This window comes from Hylaeus volcanicus, chromosome 1 (genome assembly GCF_026283585.1).
Source record: "Hylaeus volcanicus isolate JK05 chromosome 1, UHH_iyHylVolc1.0_haploid, whole genome shotgun sequence".
Lineage (NCBI taxonomy): Eukaryota > Metazoa > Arthropoda > Insecta > Hymenoptera > Colletidae > Hylaeus > Hylaeus volcanicus.
The window spans coordinates 26,573,332-26,590,287 of record NC_071976.1 but is presented as its reverse complement, the minus strand read 5'-3'; the positions used below and the strand labels follow the sequence as shown (position 1 = coordinate 26,590,287).

At 40.9% G+C, this 16,956-nt stretch overlaps 1 protein-coding gene across 9 annotated transcripts in view; it reads right to left on the bottom strand.

The window, feature by feature from the left end:
* Positions 1–16,956, bottom strand: part of LOC128884643 (dystrophin, isoforms A/C/F/G/H) — a 572,670-nt gene that overhangs the window by 2,010 nt on the left and 553,704 nt on the right. For 7 of the 9 annotated variants that reach the window (XM_054138171.1, XM_054138178.1, XM_054138225.1 and 4 more), the window contains 10 exons: positions 7,312–7,571; positions 6,588–6,746; positions 5,203–5,339; positions 3,405–3,609; positions 3,246–3,331; positions 2,839–3,166; positions 2,541–2,652; positions 1,788–2,426; positions 1,567–1,681; positions 1,036–1,143 (listed from right to left, as the gene is read on the bottom strand). In XM_054138171.1, the coding sequence (XP_053994146.1) occupies positions 1,036–1,143; positions 1,567–1,681; positions 1,788–2,426; positions 2,541–2,652; positions 2,839–3,166; positions 3,246–3,331; positions 3,405–3,609; positions 5,203–5,339; positions 6,588–6,746; positions 7,312–7,571 (2,149 nt within the window). Of the gene's footprint in view, positions 1–886; positions 899–1,035; positions 1,144–1,566; positions 1,682–1,787; positions 2,427–2,540; positions 2,653–2,838; positions 3,167–3,245; positions 3,332–3,404; positions 3,610–5,202; positions 5,340–6,587; positions 6,747–7,311; positions 7,572–16,956 lie in introns of all 9 variants that reach the window. The other 2 variants (XM_054138189.1, XM_054138199.1) reach the window with 2 other exon arrangements.

Sequence of the window (16,956 nt, the reverse complement as noted above, 5' to 3'; positions counted from 1 at the left end):
TAAACGATTCAGAATGTATATCCCAAATTTCAAAAATGTCGACTTAACATAATTGACTTCTAAGGTATAGAAATATTGTTATCCACACTTAGGCGTACTTCCAATCGTTCACATGCACGCATACATGGATTACGAGAAAAGTGCCTGGCAGATGAAGATTCGAGTAATGGCCTCCTGATTGTACATACGCAGAGACAAAAAGCGACGAGCAAACGAGAGAATGAGAATGTAATTTAAATACAACGTATATAGTCGAGGATTTGGTGAAACGCTATTCAAGTGTTTGCACTCATTTCGTATTCAGTTTGTTCATCTCTCGCAGAGGAAGGATCCAAATTTTCCCCCTCCAATTTCAACGTGCGCAGCATGGTGGGAGAGATATCCACATCGAAATATGCAGAACGTTATGTGTAGACACTTAATAATAGTAGACGCGTAAATAATACGAGGCACTTGAAGAATTTTAGTTTTAGTGATGGATAAAAATGCTTCAAACGTGTATCGTTACTCGGAGGACTTGGTAGGAGATGTAAAGGAGACACGATGGTTAACTTGTTTTTTAAAGTTGAAATCATCAATTTTCATGACAAGTGGACAGAGTAATTATTTATTTATTAAAACTTATATCTTTAAAATTATCTAATATCTGCACCGAATATTCCTCGATTTCGAGCTACTCCCCTCTCCCACTCTGCAGGAACACTGTGAAATTAAGGTTAAGCAGGTCGTGTACCTCCCTTTTTAGCGATCAAACCATTTCAAAATGTAACGAATATATACGAAAGTATTGAACAATGAACGATTCTCGACACGGCGAAGTTAGATATGTCCGACAGAGTTACACGTATAGAAGACCTAGCGGGAAAAGAAGCGTTGATAGTCTCACCTTACATCCATCCTGTGGCGTGAAAAAACAGGAAAGCATTGTTATCGTTAAGCAGAAAATGGGTCGTGCATAGAACGTTCGACATACCAATGTTATTACACTACATAAATGATTACACGATTGTAGTAATACACCAAGGAGGAACGAACCTGCCATGTGTAAGAGATTACCCACGTTATGGGCAACGCTGTGAGAATGCGGTGGCGGTGGTGGCCTCTCTAAACTGCTCACTCTTCCCTCGTTCGAGCCTCCACCACCTATGTCCATACACCCATACCAATAAGCTTATGCTAATTTAAATGGCGCTATGTGAATCGCTTATTAATATGCAGTTAGTACAGCGCTGAGTATACTCAGGTTAACGATTGCTCACAAATCTCGCGTAACCATTCGAACGAAAACCGATGGGAAGCTAAGAATCGAGTTTTGAGAGATGATAACTGCGCAATGACGCGACTTTGATCCACTAACTCTATTTTAACACTAGGATTACGTAGAACGGACATTTTTACCCAATTTCACAGATGGAGTTATTGAAATCTGGAAGGGACAAGCATATATTCAAATTCATTCGGGTTTAACAGGAAACTGATAGGATATCACTGTAAACCTGGTGTTAAATCGAATAAAACCGACCGTGTGCTCTCAAAATAACGAATACTCGAAGATGTGTTACGTACCCGGAGAATCGTGATAGTGTCCGTTCATTTTTGCCGGGGAATCGGTTGCTAGTTGAGAGGCCGTGACGCTACGCGTCTGCAACGTGCCCGTTTTCGACGGCGAGGAAGCATTTGGCTGTAACAAATAGCTAATGTTACTAACAAGAGTCTTACAAAACAATACATACTGATAAATTCAATACGGCGCTGAAAATAATGGGATTAAAGTTCGAATGACTTACATCGTCCAAGAGTTGTCTGAGTCTCTGCAACTGGGCCTCCAACTGACGATTGTGATCCTCCAGTATCTGCATGCGCGCCTCCAGCCTGCCCTTGTGCTGTCTCAACATTTTCGCCTCGGCGATCATGTTGCAGTCGGGTTGCCTGTTGCCGTGTCCATCCTCAGGCGTAGAGCCAGGTGTCTGTTTCGACCGCAATCGTTCGTACTCCGCTTGGAGTGTCGCGTTCTCCTCTTCCAGTTCGCGTATCATCGCCTCGAGCTCCTCCCTCTGCTCGGCGTCGATCGCAGCCATCACTTGAACGGGGCTCCTGGGCACGTTGACGTTATCGCTACCGTTCAAACTCTGACAGTAGTGGGCTATCAGCTGATGCTCGTCGTCGCTGTCCGGCGTTGAGTTGCTCCTCGTGCGGGACAGCTCGACCTCCGCCAATCGGGAGGCGTACATCTCCAATCGGGAGTGCATGTCCTGGCTGAGGGAGCTGTGCTGAGGAGATGGTGCTGGACTCTCCAGCGCGTCTCCCTCCAGCACAGTTTGCACTGGAAGATAACCAACCCTCGGGTGCTTCTTGAAGTATCTTTTCGACTTGAATTTGTTACGGAGCGCCCTCGTGAAGTCGCGTACGTCCTCTCCGGAAGTGGTCTGTGGAATATTCACGAATTGCTTAAAATTATATTGTTTTTATAATCTGGATATTATCTTTGTTTGTGAAATCTACATTTGCAGCGAATTATTATTAAGTGTTAAGTGTCTTACCGCGGTGCAGTACTCCTGCATCGGATGCGTCAGCTTATGGTTCTTCGCCTTGCGTCCCGAGAAGAAGCAGTTCTGACACATGTCGAAGTTGAAGCATTTCAAGCAGCGATATCTAAAAATTCAAGTACACGTTGAAGAATATGATGAAGTAACGTGTCAAGTTGTATCTTGGTCGATTAATCCTTAGAACAGTATCTTCAACCTGTTTGGCTCGTGGTCTACTTCTGAGGTTTATTTACTTTTGTACTGTCTACTACACAGGATTGTTGATAATTGATGAAATAAACCTGTATCGTACCTGAATCCGGTGATAGGATATTCCTTGCATATGTTACATTTCGCTTGATGCTTAGCGCTCTCCGCAGCGGAGAGTCGATGAAGCACAGGCAGCCAGACCATACTTTGCGGCTCTTGTTGCAGCCAGCTCAGGAAGTGCACGGCTTCGATTTCATTCTTGTCTTTGCCAGCCTTTTCGAAGCAGCTGCGAACGCTGGGCTCGATGTTCGATCCTCCGAACGCCGCCACTTCCCCTAACTGCCTTGGCACTTGAATGCAGTCGTGCAACAGCAAACCCAGTTTACGTTGATCCACCAGCCTGTTCGGATCGGCAATCAGTCGGAACAGATCTGGAACGAACCAAGTTTCGTCATGTATTTTATTTCCAAGATTTAAATTTAGGGGAATCGGAGAAGTTGAGGCACTCACATCTGTACTTTTCTTCCAAGTGACCCTTGCACAGCAAGACCAAACCAACCTTGAAGGAGAGCACGCGGATTTGACCGGTTCGTTGACTGTAAAGTAGGAAGAAGTGATTAATATCAAGATTATTGTGAGACAGGAAGGGGCTTAGTTGACTCCGCTTACCTATCATATACATTGAGGAGCCAGTTGATGGCCAGATCGATGCATAACGGCACGGACACTTGCGTTGGATTGTCGGCCGTTATCACTTCATACAGAGACGTCAGGACTGTCACCATGTCGGGAATGTCGATTAATTTGTCGTTTTGCGCTCGGAGCCCGTGCGAATCGAACTGTTCTAATGCAGTGGAGAGACTCAACATGTCCACTGCAAAAGAAAGGAAGGGACTGATTAAGAAAACATACATAGCTGAAAGTCTGAATGATCTATCAATAATATAACTCTTAATATTGCGTAGCAACGAACTTTTCAATTCGGAGATTGAAAGGAAGAATTCAGCGCGTTATCTCGCCAGTTGATGGGGCAACCTAATAATCTTATTAATGAAACATTCTGGGTTAATGGACTGGTCGAGGAAAGTGTATGATTGACTCCTTTGCTCTGTGCAATGTTGTAATGGAGTAAATGGGCAGGTTCTTGTATTAATAAGTAGGTGAGTGGCCGTGCCGATGGCAGGTTTCGACAGAAGGAATGAGTGCACTTCCTTTTGAATGATTAGAAGGGATCGAAACTTGCTGGATTAAACGTCTGTTTAATCTGTATATCCAATTCTTTCTTTTTTACGTGGTCTATGATAAATTATCGAAGCCCTCTGTTATTGTCACATAATTTTTAGTGGACATTTTGGTAGTAGGTCTAGATAGAAGGAATCAGTTTGTCAGAAAAAAATTAATTTTATTCAAGCCACTTCAACAACTCAACCAATCAACTATTTCAAAGATAATCAATTTTGATCCCAGCTCTGCGAAGAATTTCAATATTAATTCTATTATTTGTAATTATAATTCTGTCAAAAGTTACAAGAAAAGTGATCAAACGTCACCTTGAAATTAAATTGAAATTAAGACTAGAGCCAAGGAATGCAGCCACAGGAGGATGAGTATCACTGACACACGAGTAAAATAGAACTACGTAGAAGATCAAATCTATCGACAACGAGGCGGTACGTCACCGCAGCCGGACAAGTGATTAATCGAGAAAATTATGACGATTAATGACCGCGCTGGGAGTAAGTTGATCTCTAAAACTGGTCGAGGTTCGTGGAAGTTGGCAAACGAGCGAAATTACGGTGTCCCGAGAAGATGCACCCTTGATCCCCTGTCAATCAACATTAGTGTGATTTTCCCCGTTGAATAACTGCCAGGTGTATATTTATATGGTGAAGACAGTTGATTAAGGTGTTTGACTCTAACTGTTTAGCCATCTGCTGAGCTTCAGATTGAATATGCCCTTCTCTAACTCTCCTTCCTTTCCTTTCTCTTTGCCACTCGGCAGCATCATCACGTTGTATTTTCAAGTTAGACGTGTAAGTTTAGGGTTAGGCTATAAAATAGTTGCTGGACTTCGCTCATTCGCCGACTCTTCCTTTTCTCAGTGTGCAAGATCTATTTGCTGTTGGAATAAGTACCAGTAATTAACCCATCGTCTCTATTACCTTGTTCGCAAGATCCTTCTAAGACTCTACTTAATTTACTTCCACTCAACGTATCTTCATTTATTTTTATTTATCTTTCTCTTGTTTTCAACGTGCTGCTTTATTCTTTCCCATTTCGTTCAGCTATTTCAACACACGCTTGGCAGCATTACGACGTCCATCTTCTTCTTTTTTTTAATTTAGGCATACAAGTTTAAGGTTCAGGTTGTAAAACAGCAGTTGCTCATTCGTGGCGATGTGTTTTCTCATACCTTGTTTCGTCGCGGTGCAACGAAGACTATGAATAAAATGAAAGTAATACTCACGGCACAGTCGTTTCTGAACGGTGCGCAGCTTCATCGCGGTCCTGTACGCGGAAAATCGTACTTCGTTCAGGTCCGCCAGAGAAGACATCAGCTCTATCATCTTCGGATGATCCCAATGGGTGGTCTCCGACTGATGGCTGGAAAACGTGCCGCCGGATTAGGGAACGAAACCCACGGTCCCAGGATTAAGAAATTAATGAAATTTAGTAACAGGGAGGATACCGCGGATGGAAGTTGGCGAAGTCGAGCGAGCGCTGGGAACTTTGTTTAATCTTTATTAAATCCAGACGATTCTTGGCGCGAGCCACGTTTCAAGTATTTACCCACGGGTCAACGAGTAGGAAGATTCGTGGAGGCTGAGGTTTCAACGATCATTTGGATAAAATCTCAGCCGAACCGATTTTAATCCTCGACTGATGGAGGTCTAAACTATTCGAGGACTCCTCTAGGCCATTGAGGGCTGATGAAGGAGGTCATGAGGATTCGAAACCTTGTCAGCTTATGAAGCAGCTGCTTTTAGTGGTTGGTCAATACACTATTTTCTACAGTGTTTCAACGTAAAGCATTTTGTTATAATTGTTTGGGGGGACGGGGAAAGATTTATTATTTGTATGTGAAGAGCAAAAATGATGGGAGTCTTGTAGAGATATATCATGCAATAAAAAAACTGTAGACACTTTATAGCGATGGTTCCACATATTAATTTGAATTTCAGAACAAGAAGTGGCATGAACTTGTGAGATGACCAATTACCACTATTAATACTGATAGTATAACAAAGTATTGGGTTGTTCAGAAAGTTTGTGCCAATTTTTAAGAAAAATTCGAAAGGCACATTTGAATTTTAATATACATTTATCGTATTACATAGGTACCATTTTGTTCAAAAATTCAATAAATATATAATTTTGATATATATAGAGTCTTTCAGTCAGTTGAATCCTGTCACTAATATACAGAGATAACAAAGATGCATGATTTACTCTGCAGAGGTTTGAATCTCTCCATCGAGTCTCTTCTCAATTGAATTTAGAATTTTAACGATAACAAAAATGTAAGGTCTTAAAGTCAGTTTGAGTAGAAGGTGACATAATCCTCTCTGTACAATAACCATTTCCTTCCATCAGCCCAAGGCTGACTCTTTAAAGTCCCCTTTCAACCTAATTTGGAGTTTCTATCGTTTCGTTCGTCCGACTAAGTACTCGCTCCAGGACGTTAAATCCAGGCTACTTGCGAATCCGTGAGAACTTCTTGTTGTCTCAGATCACAACCGTTCCATCAATTATTCGTTTGCTTGCGTTAAGATCGCACAGGGGTCGGGATTGGGGACGCAATTCGGTCGTAAATTTAAGGCGACTGGCTGGGTAGCAAGGAAGATCGATTACTTGATATAGTAAGGCACTTTGGCGGGTGTGAGGGCTCTCTCCCATGGTGGTTCCACGCTACTCGCGAGAAAAGCCTGGCTACCCGGAGTGCTGCCATCCTTTCCAAATCCGCTTAGCAACTTGTAACGCTCGTCAACCGCCACTTGCAGCACCTTCCACCTGCGAAAACACGTGAAAAAGTTAACGTCTCGCGACTTCTAGCGCGGACCTAGCTAGGAAAACCGGGAAATAAGCGCTCCGACGTCGATAAGTGCGCTCTCGGGGACGGGATATATCCCCGGGGTAGAACGTAAATAAGAAAATAGGAGAGAAGTATCTTCGGTGACGGGGATTTCTAACTTGTCCCAAAGTTCAATTCCTAGTGGCTAGATTGAGGCTTCCTTTTTTTCAACAGGTATTTTAGAATGTGCTGTTCGCAAGTCTAACTGCAAAGGTGAAATGAAGTAAGTCCCTTGATGTATGAAATAATTTCAACCCAGTTATATGCAACAGATTCACCCATCATCGTCGTTTCTTTTTTCTTTTTTTAATTCTTTTCATGCGAGTATCAACTATTCATTAGCAAGATTTGCCTGGCAGAATTTAATCCAATTCTACTCATTCTAGCTATCTTATTCGTTAGTAAACTGAATTTCATCGAATAAGCAGTGATCTAATTTTATCTGCCGGAAATCTCCGGTTCGCACGTGGCGAAACGGCAAAGCAGAAGTTCAATGGATCGTACCTGGTGTTGAGATCTTCGAGTTTCGCCAGCAAAGCATGAGAAACGATGACGCTGCTCGAGGCGAAGACGCTCGCTTGATCGTTCGCATCCTCGATGTTCCTTTGAATGGGCACCAGCCGTTCGCCGAATTTCTGCAATTGCTCCAGCAATTCCGTCGCCTCGTTCGCGTCGCTTGGATTTTGCCAGCCGCTCTGGGTCGCCTCGGCCGCGGCCATCCGCGACGATAAATCCTCGAGCAACTTTTGGAAGACACATATTTTCTGCAAACAAACGCAAACGATCCAATTTTATTTTACTTTCGTCCATCTGGTCGAGATCATCTAATATATTCGATATTTTAAATACGAATTTTCTTGCGATATTGCTTGATGCATGTCCTTTAAATAATTTTTTTTTGACAGTCGGCTTATAATTTTATTTGATCTACTTGATTTGTAATAACGTCTGGACACTCTGTTTTTGTAAACTCTATTGTTTCTTTTAGAGTAGATTGTATCGAACATGACCGTAATAGAGATTCTAGTATCAAAACGTTGTTACGCATCAAATGGATGAAATGAAGTACTTGATTTCTCGGATAAACAAATATCTATAATAAATATAAAACAGTATCGTATGAAAATAGTAATCAGAATATCCAGATCGCAATAATTCATAGCCACTAAAATATTTCCAAATTCTTTAAAATAACCCAACGAAAATTCATCGTATAAACTATTTATTGAAAGTTCAGAAACGTCTCAACCCAGTACGTCAGTCCTCGATAGATAATTTCATCTAAATTCACAGGGGAATGTTACTTTTTAAAAGTGAACTTTCTTGTGAATTTATAAAAAATTGTGCTCCAGTAATGCGATTTTTCTGCGTCGTTAAACAGCTTCAACGTAACACGCGCGATAACTCATTCCTCGGCGTCCACTCGCTGAGAAATTGTCTCTTAATTTCGGCCCCTCGCTGTGTGTACATTTCGTAAATTACGTGAAACTATGAGAATTAATTTGCGAAAGATAAAAAAAGGAATGGATAACGCCGCGTAGCTTTGTTTAAAAAAGAGGGTGCGACTGCACGGCTGTAGGTGCACCGTCGAGCCTGCGAGAAAAAAGGTCGCTTTAGACCTCGTTAAAACGTTCAACTTTTTCTTCTGTTCTGTTGAAGAACGAGTATTCTCACTCGTCGTGTTAATTCGGGGCAACGTATATCATTGTGCGCAATTAGAAACAATATTTAAAACATTGTTGAAACCTTTCCATTGATTTGCATTTTTCTTCTGCGCGCTAAGTATTGCGCGCGCATGAATGCCATTGTTTCTTGCAGGGGAAACTTGATAATTAAATTTGAGCATCGTTTCAGTTTCATTATGCACGCACGCCATGTATTTTTCGTCTCGACATTCTTTATAAGATGTAATTTTTTAAATCAGGATTTCCAGCAAAAATCGTCCCACAGACAAAATTATGACATATCGCGTAATAATTCTTTTTGGTTAATTACGTTCATTACGAACGAGCGACTGTTCGGTCAAAGGGAAGAGATATTTCGACAAAGACAATGAACCCATTCAACTCGGGTTGTTTCCGCAGTTAAGTCTGGAAATAGTGTTCCCCGACGAACGACGCCGCGCTTGTGGGTCGAAAAGAAAGTTACAAGCGTAATTGTCGGGGCAGAAGTTTATGGTCACGAAAACCACATTTATGGTTTACTAGGTTTCGCACGCCCATACGCAGGGTCAACTGTGAATAATCGTCCTCCATTAAAGTTCAGCATAAATTGCGGTCAAGTATTTCGTATTTCGCGAAAAGATCTCTTGGCTTCATTACGATAAATAAAAATCGACACGTCAACGAAGAAGCTTTATCGCCTGACTAAAAAAATCCAACGACTATGGAAACGAAAATGTATAAACTTGGAGTATGCACAATAATTTTAGTAATTCTAGACACGATATTAAATGACGTAAAATTAAAAATTTCTTAACAGTGTATTTAACATAATTATAAGCTCGACAAGCTGCATTATAGAATATTTCAGAATGAGGAAAATCGAAACCTGAAAATTTTATTCAGGTTTACTGTATAAAAGTCTCTAAAATAATTATTTCAAATATGAATACATATAATATTTAGATAACATAAATATTGCCGTGTTAGGAAATTTCTAGCACTTATGTTAATGGAGCGCAATAATTCGGCGCACCAAGTGCTCTCTTTGTCGGTTCACGCGGTGCGAAAGTTGCCAAAGTTTTAATTAGGGTCATTCGCGCAAATCGAACTTTCTAAGTGCTGTTTAAACACAATTTGGATAGTATACAACGAGCTAATGAATAGGGAGTTTAATTCAGTAAACGCTCCCAATCACGCCACGTGTTGGAGAACTGACGTATGTATACACAAACTGAATAGCTTCGAGATGTATAAGGAAATACATCGATACAAAGGTCCATAGTAGCCTGATATAGAGACTGTTATGGTAATAGTAATTACGCGTAATAAATATACAACTAGAAAATTGAAATTTAAGTGCAAACGTAAATCTAACAAACTTCATCCTATAGAGCTCTACTGGATAATACTTTGATATCATTTATTGCATTAATGTTACCGAAAGGGTAATTAATTTAAGGATGTTTGGGAGATGTATTAACATAGTCAGTATTTGTTAAAAAAATTCTAGAACGGTTTTGCACTCAAAAATTAAGCACATGGCTCCAAAACTTGTGGGTCGGAGAAGATCCAATGCCAGTAGACTCGAATGTTAACTTCTTAAACACAATTTATTTAATATTAGAACTACCAAACTGGTTATTATGACCAATGTCTGTCGCAATTTTTAGTGCTAATCATTAAGACACAGAACAAATTATATTCATAAATTCATCTAGCCCCATAGTTTTAAACATACTGTGCTATTTTGAATAGGTCGCTCTTACATAGGTAGTTTTAGCGTTAAAAAATCCTAGGGGTTAATGAGTTTCCCTCACCAATCGAAGGATCTGTAATTTTTCCTTCAACGTGTAACGCGACAAAGGGGGACGGTTACAGCAGCTATCGAGATTTCGCGCCTTTTTTCCACTCCGATAAATTACATTTAACGCTGAAACGGCGAAGTGGATTCGTAAGCTCGGAGGACGAAAACGGAGGGCGCAACAATAATCCTTAAACAACACCTAACATCCCTTTCAGCTCGGTTTGACGATCCGAAAGCATCCAGTCGGTCTTTCCATTCATTCGATTACCTTCCATTCAGACGTTCCAACCTTCCGTCGAGCGTTTCTCGTTTCCCTGGTTAAGCCGGCGCCTTTTCGCGGTCGAACCTCGACACAGAAAACGGGGGTTGAAACCGCGGGACGAGGAGCTGCGGTTGGGTAGAAACCCATTGCGGCTGCACGGGACGCATTTGTACGGTCCTTTTAGATTTTATTTGCGATAGGGTGGGTATTGGGCTTTTAATTCACGATAAAATAAAGTGTTTTCGGCTGGTTGGCCGGGCGAAGAAACGTGTCTGGATACGTGGAATCTGAAAGAGGGTGAACTGGCAAAAATGCATCGATAGACTCGGATGGTGGTCGAGGCACAATTTTCGGGGTAAACAGTTCTTAACAGTGCTATACAGGGTGTCCCAGCCTAAGTGATACAGAGCTCTAACTCCAAAACTATCGGCCGAATGCAAAATTTCAATTATGGAAATTCCATGGTAACATGGGGCTCATGTTTCAGCGCGAAGGAATTTTTGTTAACATTGTTATTTAACGTGATATGATGGTCAAGTTTCGTTTTTCAAATGGAAGTATATATTTTTGTCTATACCATGCGATAGTACTTTTCAAGACGAATTCATGAAGCTTCCTTCGTTGGGCCTAGAATCCCAAACGAGACCCACTGTATCGATTTCAAGAACCGCATGGTGCCTTACTGCATCAATGGGACCGCTGAGATTTTTCCTTGAAAATTAGCAAACTTTGAAGCGTTATAGCTTGAAAACTAATAAAAATCGTGTGAATACATTAAAGCTTAATAAATTCGTCTTGAAAAGTACTATCGCATGGTATAAAAAAAAAATATATATATATATATATATTAATATATACATATATATATGTATATATTCCATTTGCAAAACGAAACTTGACCATCATATCTCATTAAATAACAAAATTAACAAAAATTCCTTCTCGCTGAAACATGAGCCTCATTTTACCATGCAATTTCCATATTTGAAATTTTGCATTCGGCCGATAGTTTTGGAGTTAGAGCTCCGTATCACTTAGGCTAGGACAGTCTGTATGTCTCTCAGATACCCACCCCCCTGCTTCCAGGCCATTCTTATTTCTTTTGCCCGTAGTTTCGCCCGAGTAGCCCCGACCACCGGTGTAATATGATCCGAACCGATTGTTACGCTTCTGTCGAGTGTTTTTTTTTTCTCGGATCTCTCTCTCTCTTTCCACTATCTGTCCTTTCCTACGTTCGACGCTCGACACGTGTCAAGTGTAAACACATAAACACCTCGAGTGTCAATATTTTGGGTCCCGATTTTGCATGCCTCCTTCTGTAACTTCTAATGTTTTGCCAACAAACTTCGAGTGTAGAGAAGGACAGCGAACGAAGAAGAGGACGGAGCGATATGCGAAAATGGCGACCAACACCGCTCACCGATTATTTCGGTGAGACAATATGTAGTAAATATGTTGCGAATTACGTCGTGTTTGGTCTCATTTTAATCAGAAAAATGTCAGGAATATGATGGTAACAGTTTTACAACAAAAGCGGTAATAATAAAACAAGTTTGATCGTTGCATTAGCATTGTCTCATCGAGATATCCGATCCCGGATCACGTTACTGTCCACTTATCGTAGAGAAACTTGTGCAATCAAGGAGACTGTTGAATTATGTACACATGATTATATTTTTAAGATTGAAAATCATTTTATTTTCGAACAGCCGAAATTCATTTCCCGTTATATGGTGAAAAATGCTGCGAGGTGATGAAATAGGTGATTAGTAACAGAATAAATATGTCCCGTTACACAGCTTGAAAAGAACAGCAAATAAAGAAGAGGACGCACAGTGTGACATTTCAGCGATCTAGCGAGATTTTACCCAGACTATATAATATTGAAGAGCCACAGAGCGTTAACCTCTGCACGGTCTAATAATCGTATTAAAGAATTGCGAACGCCAGTCCCTGATAGTAAAGAATTTGCGTTCTTGGGTTAAGGAGGCGCAAAAAAATTTTTTAAGTAATGCATATTAAGTGGAGACGGAGGGGAGGAGGGAGAAAAGAAGAACAAGGAGGACTGTTGGAAAATAAGAGCAAGGAACAGAAGAAGGTGAAAACAATAGACAGAACGAACAGAGACGAAGAGAACGAAGCTAGGAGAATGGAGAGGTCGAAATCTAGATCAGTGTTTCTCAAGCTTCATCGTCCCATGGTCCTCCTCAACGAGGGACCAATTTTCGAGCACCACTGAGAGTAGAAATTCAAATTAAATTCTTATTACTGTAATATAATTTAAAATATTAAAAAGAAATCAATGCTTTAAGTTTCACTTCATTCAATTATTTTCGTATCAAAATTGTTTCATTCAAAATTGAAGATGAAAGAAAATTATTGGACTCAAATAGATTTATTACAGTTGTTGAAAGCAAGCACAGCAAAGTGCACGTGAGAAACATGCCACGGTACAAGAGTAATAATATAATTCCAGAAGCGTCAACAATGTGTTTTTTTTTTTATCGTGGAAAGTCGATGGAGGGAGGAAGTTTGAGGAGCACTGTTTCAGCCGAAGGAAAAGCAGGGAAAGCGAGGAGCGAAAAAAAGGTTCGGCGCGGAAAGAGCAACGAGGAGAGAACGAAGGAAACCGGGAACGAACAGTGGAAAAGGGTCGGTGGAGTCTGCATTTGCATTCCAAATAAACGCCGACGACGGACGTTAAATCGCTCTAATTAGTCGTCCCGCTGTGAAAGTACTTTTAAGCGGCGCTTGTTCGGGCATCCAGCGCGAGCGCGTTCTTAAAGCGGAAAGCGGAAGAAAAAGGCGCCGAAAGAGAAGCCGATGCCGAAAGAAAGTTCGAGTTGTCGACGACACGGAAGTAGGGAAGCTGGCTGACTGCGCGCCGATAGTGGTTCAAGAGAGCCGGAGAGTGAAACAATATTACGCTTTTCTTCGGAGTTACTCACGCTTGGAAGGTTCGCGGGATGATTTAGGGGCAAGTTACTCTTTAAAGGGCTCCTAGAAATGAACGTTCTTCAGACTCTCACCATACGAAGTTGAAAATAACTAGTACTTCCTATTAAGTATGATTTTGAAAGTTATCCAATTATATCATATGTAGAAAGAATTTATTCATGACAAAACAATTTAATTATTGTATTATATTATACCTGTACAGCAATTATAGTGTATGTAGTCTAATGGCGAATAAGAAAGAGATTGAAGTAACGAAAAATGAATTATATTCAGGTTTTGTAAATGTTTATTCAATTTAAACGATGATGCTTTTAGGACTGCTTAATACCATTTAATAATAAATTTATTCTCCTTCGTTGGATAGCATTACAAACTTCCTAATTACTTAAATTTTTAATAAGACTCCCTTAAATCATTTAATTTATTCATTTCATCATTTCCACTGATGCTATAGAACACGCCGAATGAATTTCTCATTTTTTCCAAAATAATTCCGAATGAAATACTTATGTAGATAGATGCAATACATAAAAAAAGGGGCGTTTGAAGCTTCGACTAGTACAGTTAAATTCACAGAACGGTTCCCGAGCCAAGTCAGAAGCCGTAATTGTTTATTCCCATTCGGTGGTCCCGTTACGACACTCCTCGTACCGTTCTTCCCTGACACCGTTCCAACCGCAGGTGTCAATAAACTTAATTAGTGGTATGTTTAGCGACGTCCTAATTGCAACCCCTGGCCACGGTTCAGCGCCGGGACGAACTAACGTTTTGTTTCAGGACGTTCTTCTCTGGTGTCACGCGAAAAACTTATCGTGACCGGTATCTCGTTACGTGCAGGATTTCTTTGAGTATACGCAAGAGAATGGTTGCACGCATCCAGTGGAGGAACGAGCAAAAACAGCGGTAATTCGATTGTAACAGTTCCTCGTCCCGGAGAGAATCTTCAGATTGAACGCGAGAAATTGGTGCAAACCATAAGCGAATCCGAAGAGGAAGAATCTTTCTATTGTGCCGAGCACAGAAGCTTGCGAGAGTAAAATAATAAGGGCTAGTATTTCTCTGTAACAATACCAAGGTTATTTGTTATACACGTTTTGAGTTTTGGAATTGGGCTTGGAATCTATGAGATTACAGTCATTACATCGGACATATTGTTTAAGCAAAGGCCATAGCGAGGTACGACACGTTTTGTTTTTAAATAAAAGATTGAGAATTTCAACGAAATTCTTTTCCAATTAAATTGTGTATAAAGTGGAATGAAATTTATTTCATAATTAATCTATTAGCGAAGCAGACATTAAATTCTACGAGATTGATCATACTTTTCCAGACAAAACCCATATTAGAATAAAAAAAATGCTACACACAAATAAAACTAAAAAATTGTGAATGAACGTTTATAATTCATTTTTATTTAATATAGCTCGTCAATGTCGTAGCAATATTTACAGGCACGATAGACCAGAAGAAGCTTGAATTTTAATTTATTACCGACAAAGTGAGTCGTTAATATCTGCGCAAGGGCGCTCTCGACGATAAGACACCCGTTCCGCAGTTCGCTACTGTAAAACATTCTTTTATTTGCCCGCGAGATCCGAACTGCACCGGTAGCCCTGAGCGATGGAACATCTGCTAACTCATTCTTGTCTTTGTGCAATTCTTTTTGCAGACATTCCTTATCGAATACCCGTCCTTCTGTAAACTTCGTCCTCCCTGGCACTCTAGACACTTGAACATCGCACAACACCGCGCTGTACTTCCAATCTGCGTTCTTGCAGTGAAGCCATCTCGGCGACTGACCGAGATGTAGCACGAAGCAAATACAAGTTCTCGGATCTAAGCTGGTATCCAACATCTCGAGTAAAATTTCACCGAGTACTGGAGGAGTTTTGTCGAAGAATACAAGAACTACTGGTATCTCTAGCAGGGGGTGCCACGGAATAGAGCGAAAGGAGAAAGAAAAAGAAAAAGAAAATAAAGTGATAAGAATATAATATCAGCCGTTCACTGCACACACCGATTAATTCCATCAGTCACGTAAAAATTGTAACGCTATTGACGATTATTTTTTTGCTATTCTTTCTTATTAATTTTATATGCCGTTAGATGAAAGCTACATCTGTATTTATGCGTTCTACAATATTTATTTGAATTTATATTATAAAGGGAATTTCAAAGAACAATGTACATTACTTCGTCGCGTTTCTCAACTTTTTGTTTTATAGAGTTTAAGTTTAAGGAGAAAAGAGTGTATAAATATGTTTTGTAAAACATACTAGAACATTATAGAAAAAAGTGAAGTAGAGGCCTGCATGATTTAAGGTCTTTGAAAAAATGAACCAACAAGTTAAACTTTCCACTGAAACAAATAGAAAAAACAATACTTCCGTCGCGATCACCTGCTTGCTCCCCCGAGGCCCCCCCCCCCCCCCCCGCCACCCATACACTTCTGTCGGAGCGTGTACCCCATTCGTCCCACGTTAATTAAATCCCTGGTGAATTCATTTACTCGCAAAGAACGCGACGAGCCTCGAACCTATCGAAACACAAGACACATACACACAAATAAAATGCGAAACTGCATGGTGAACCAATCGAGGGCTGATGTTGTTCGCAACGGACAAGGAGAGATTTAATTCCAGTGATAAATCCCGACGGGAAGTATCGCACCATGGTCGAAAGTGACGCCAGTCGAGATGAATGTGTGTCGGGGAATAAGATTACAGAGCTATCAATACGTCCCGTTTTCCCGAAGCTGGCGTACGAAATAGCTTCGACAAAACAGGTCGTTCACGTCAGACCGAAAGCGCGGCCAGAAGTCGGCACAGGAGGGGGCGGCGGGGAGGGGCAGAGGAAGAAACAATTTTTCCTCGGCGTTGGCCGTCTGCAATGTCATTTATTATGTAGCCAACCGGGCAATTAAAGTTAACTCGGCCGTGCTTTCGCTTCAACTCCCTTTCTCTCTTTCACTCCCTGTTCCAAGCCACCCCCTCCGTCTGCGTCCCCCGTGTCCTGCGGAACTTCTTCGCGGAATTCACTAAGCTAATTGTCTGGCGCCGTCCGATACTCCGTTTGCTGCTGCATGGTCCATTCGGTAATTAGCAGAGCGTCGCGCAATTTTCTTGGAGGGATTCCGCAGGAAGCATCGTTGCGACAAACTTTTAACGACCGGGGGGATGGCAGTGCTTGATATTTTTTTGGCTGGATGGCGGACAGAGCTGGACCATCGTTAGGAATGGCGAGATTTTTGTATTTGTAAGTAGGGTATTTTTATTTTTTAACCCCGCTACGGGGATCCTTTTATTTTAATTGAATTTTTAGTTCCTTTGACATCATCAAGCCTTTGCACTCTTGACATGGAATTTCTAGTATTACCAGTAGCACGTTACAAAATGATTAATAGTGCATCGTGGATTAACGTTCTGGTATTAAAATAAAAAAGTAAAAATAAATAGGAGATG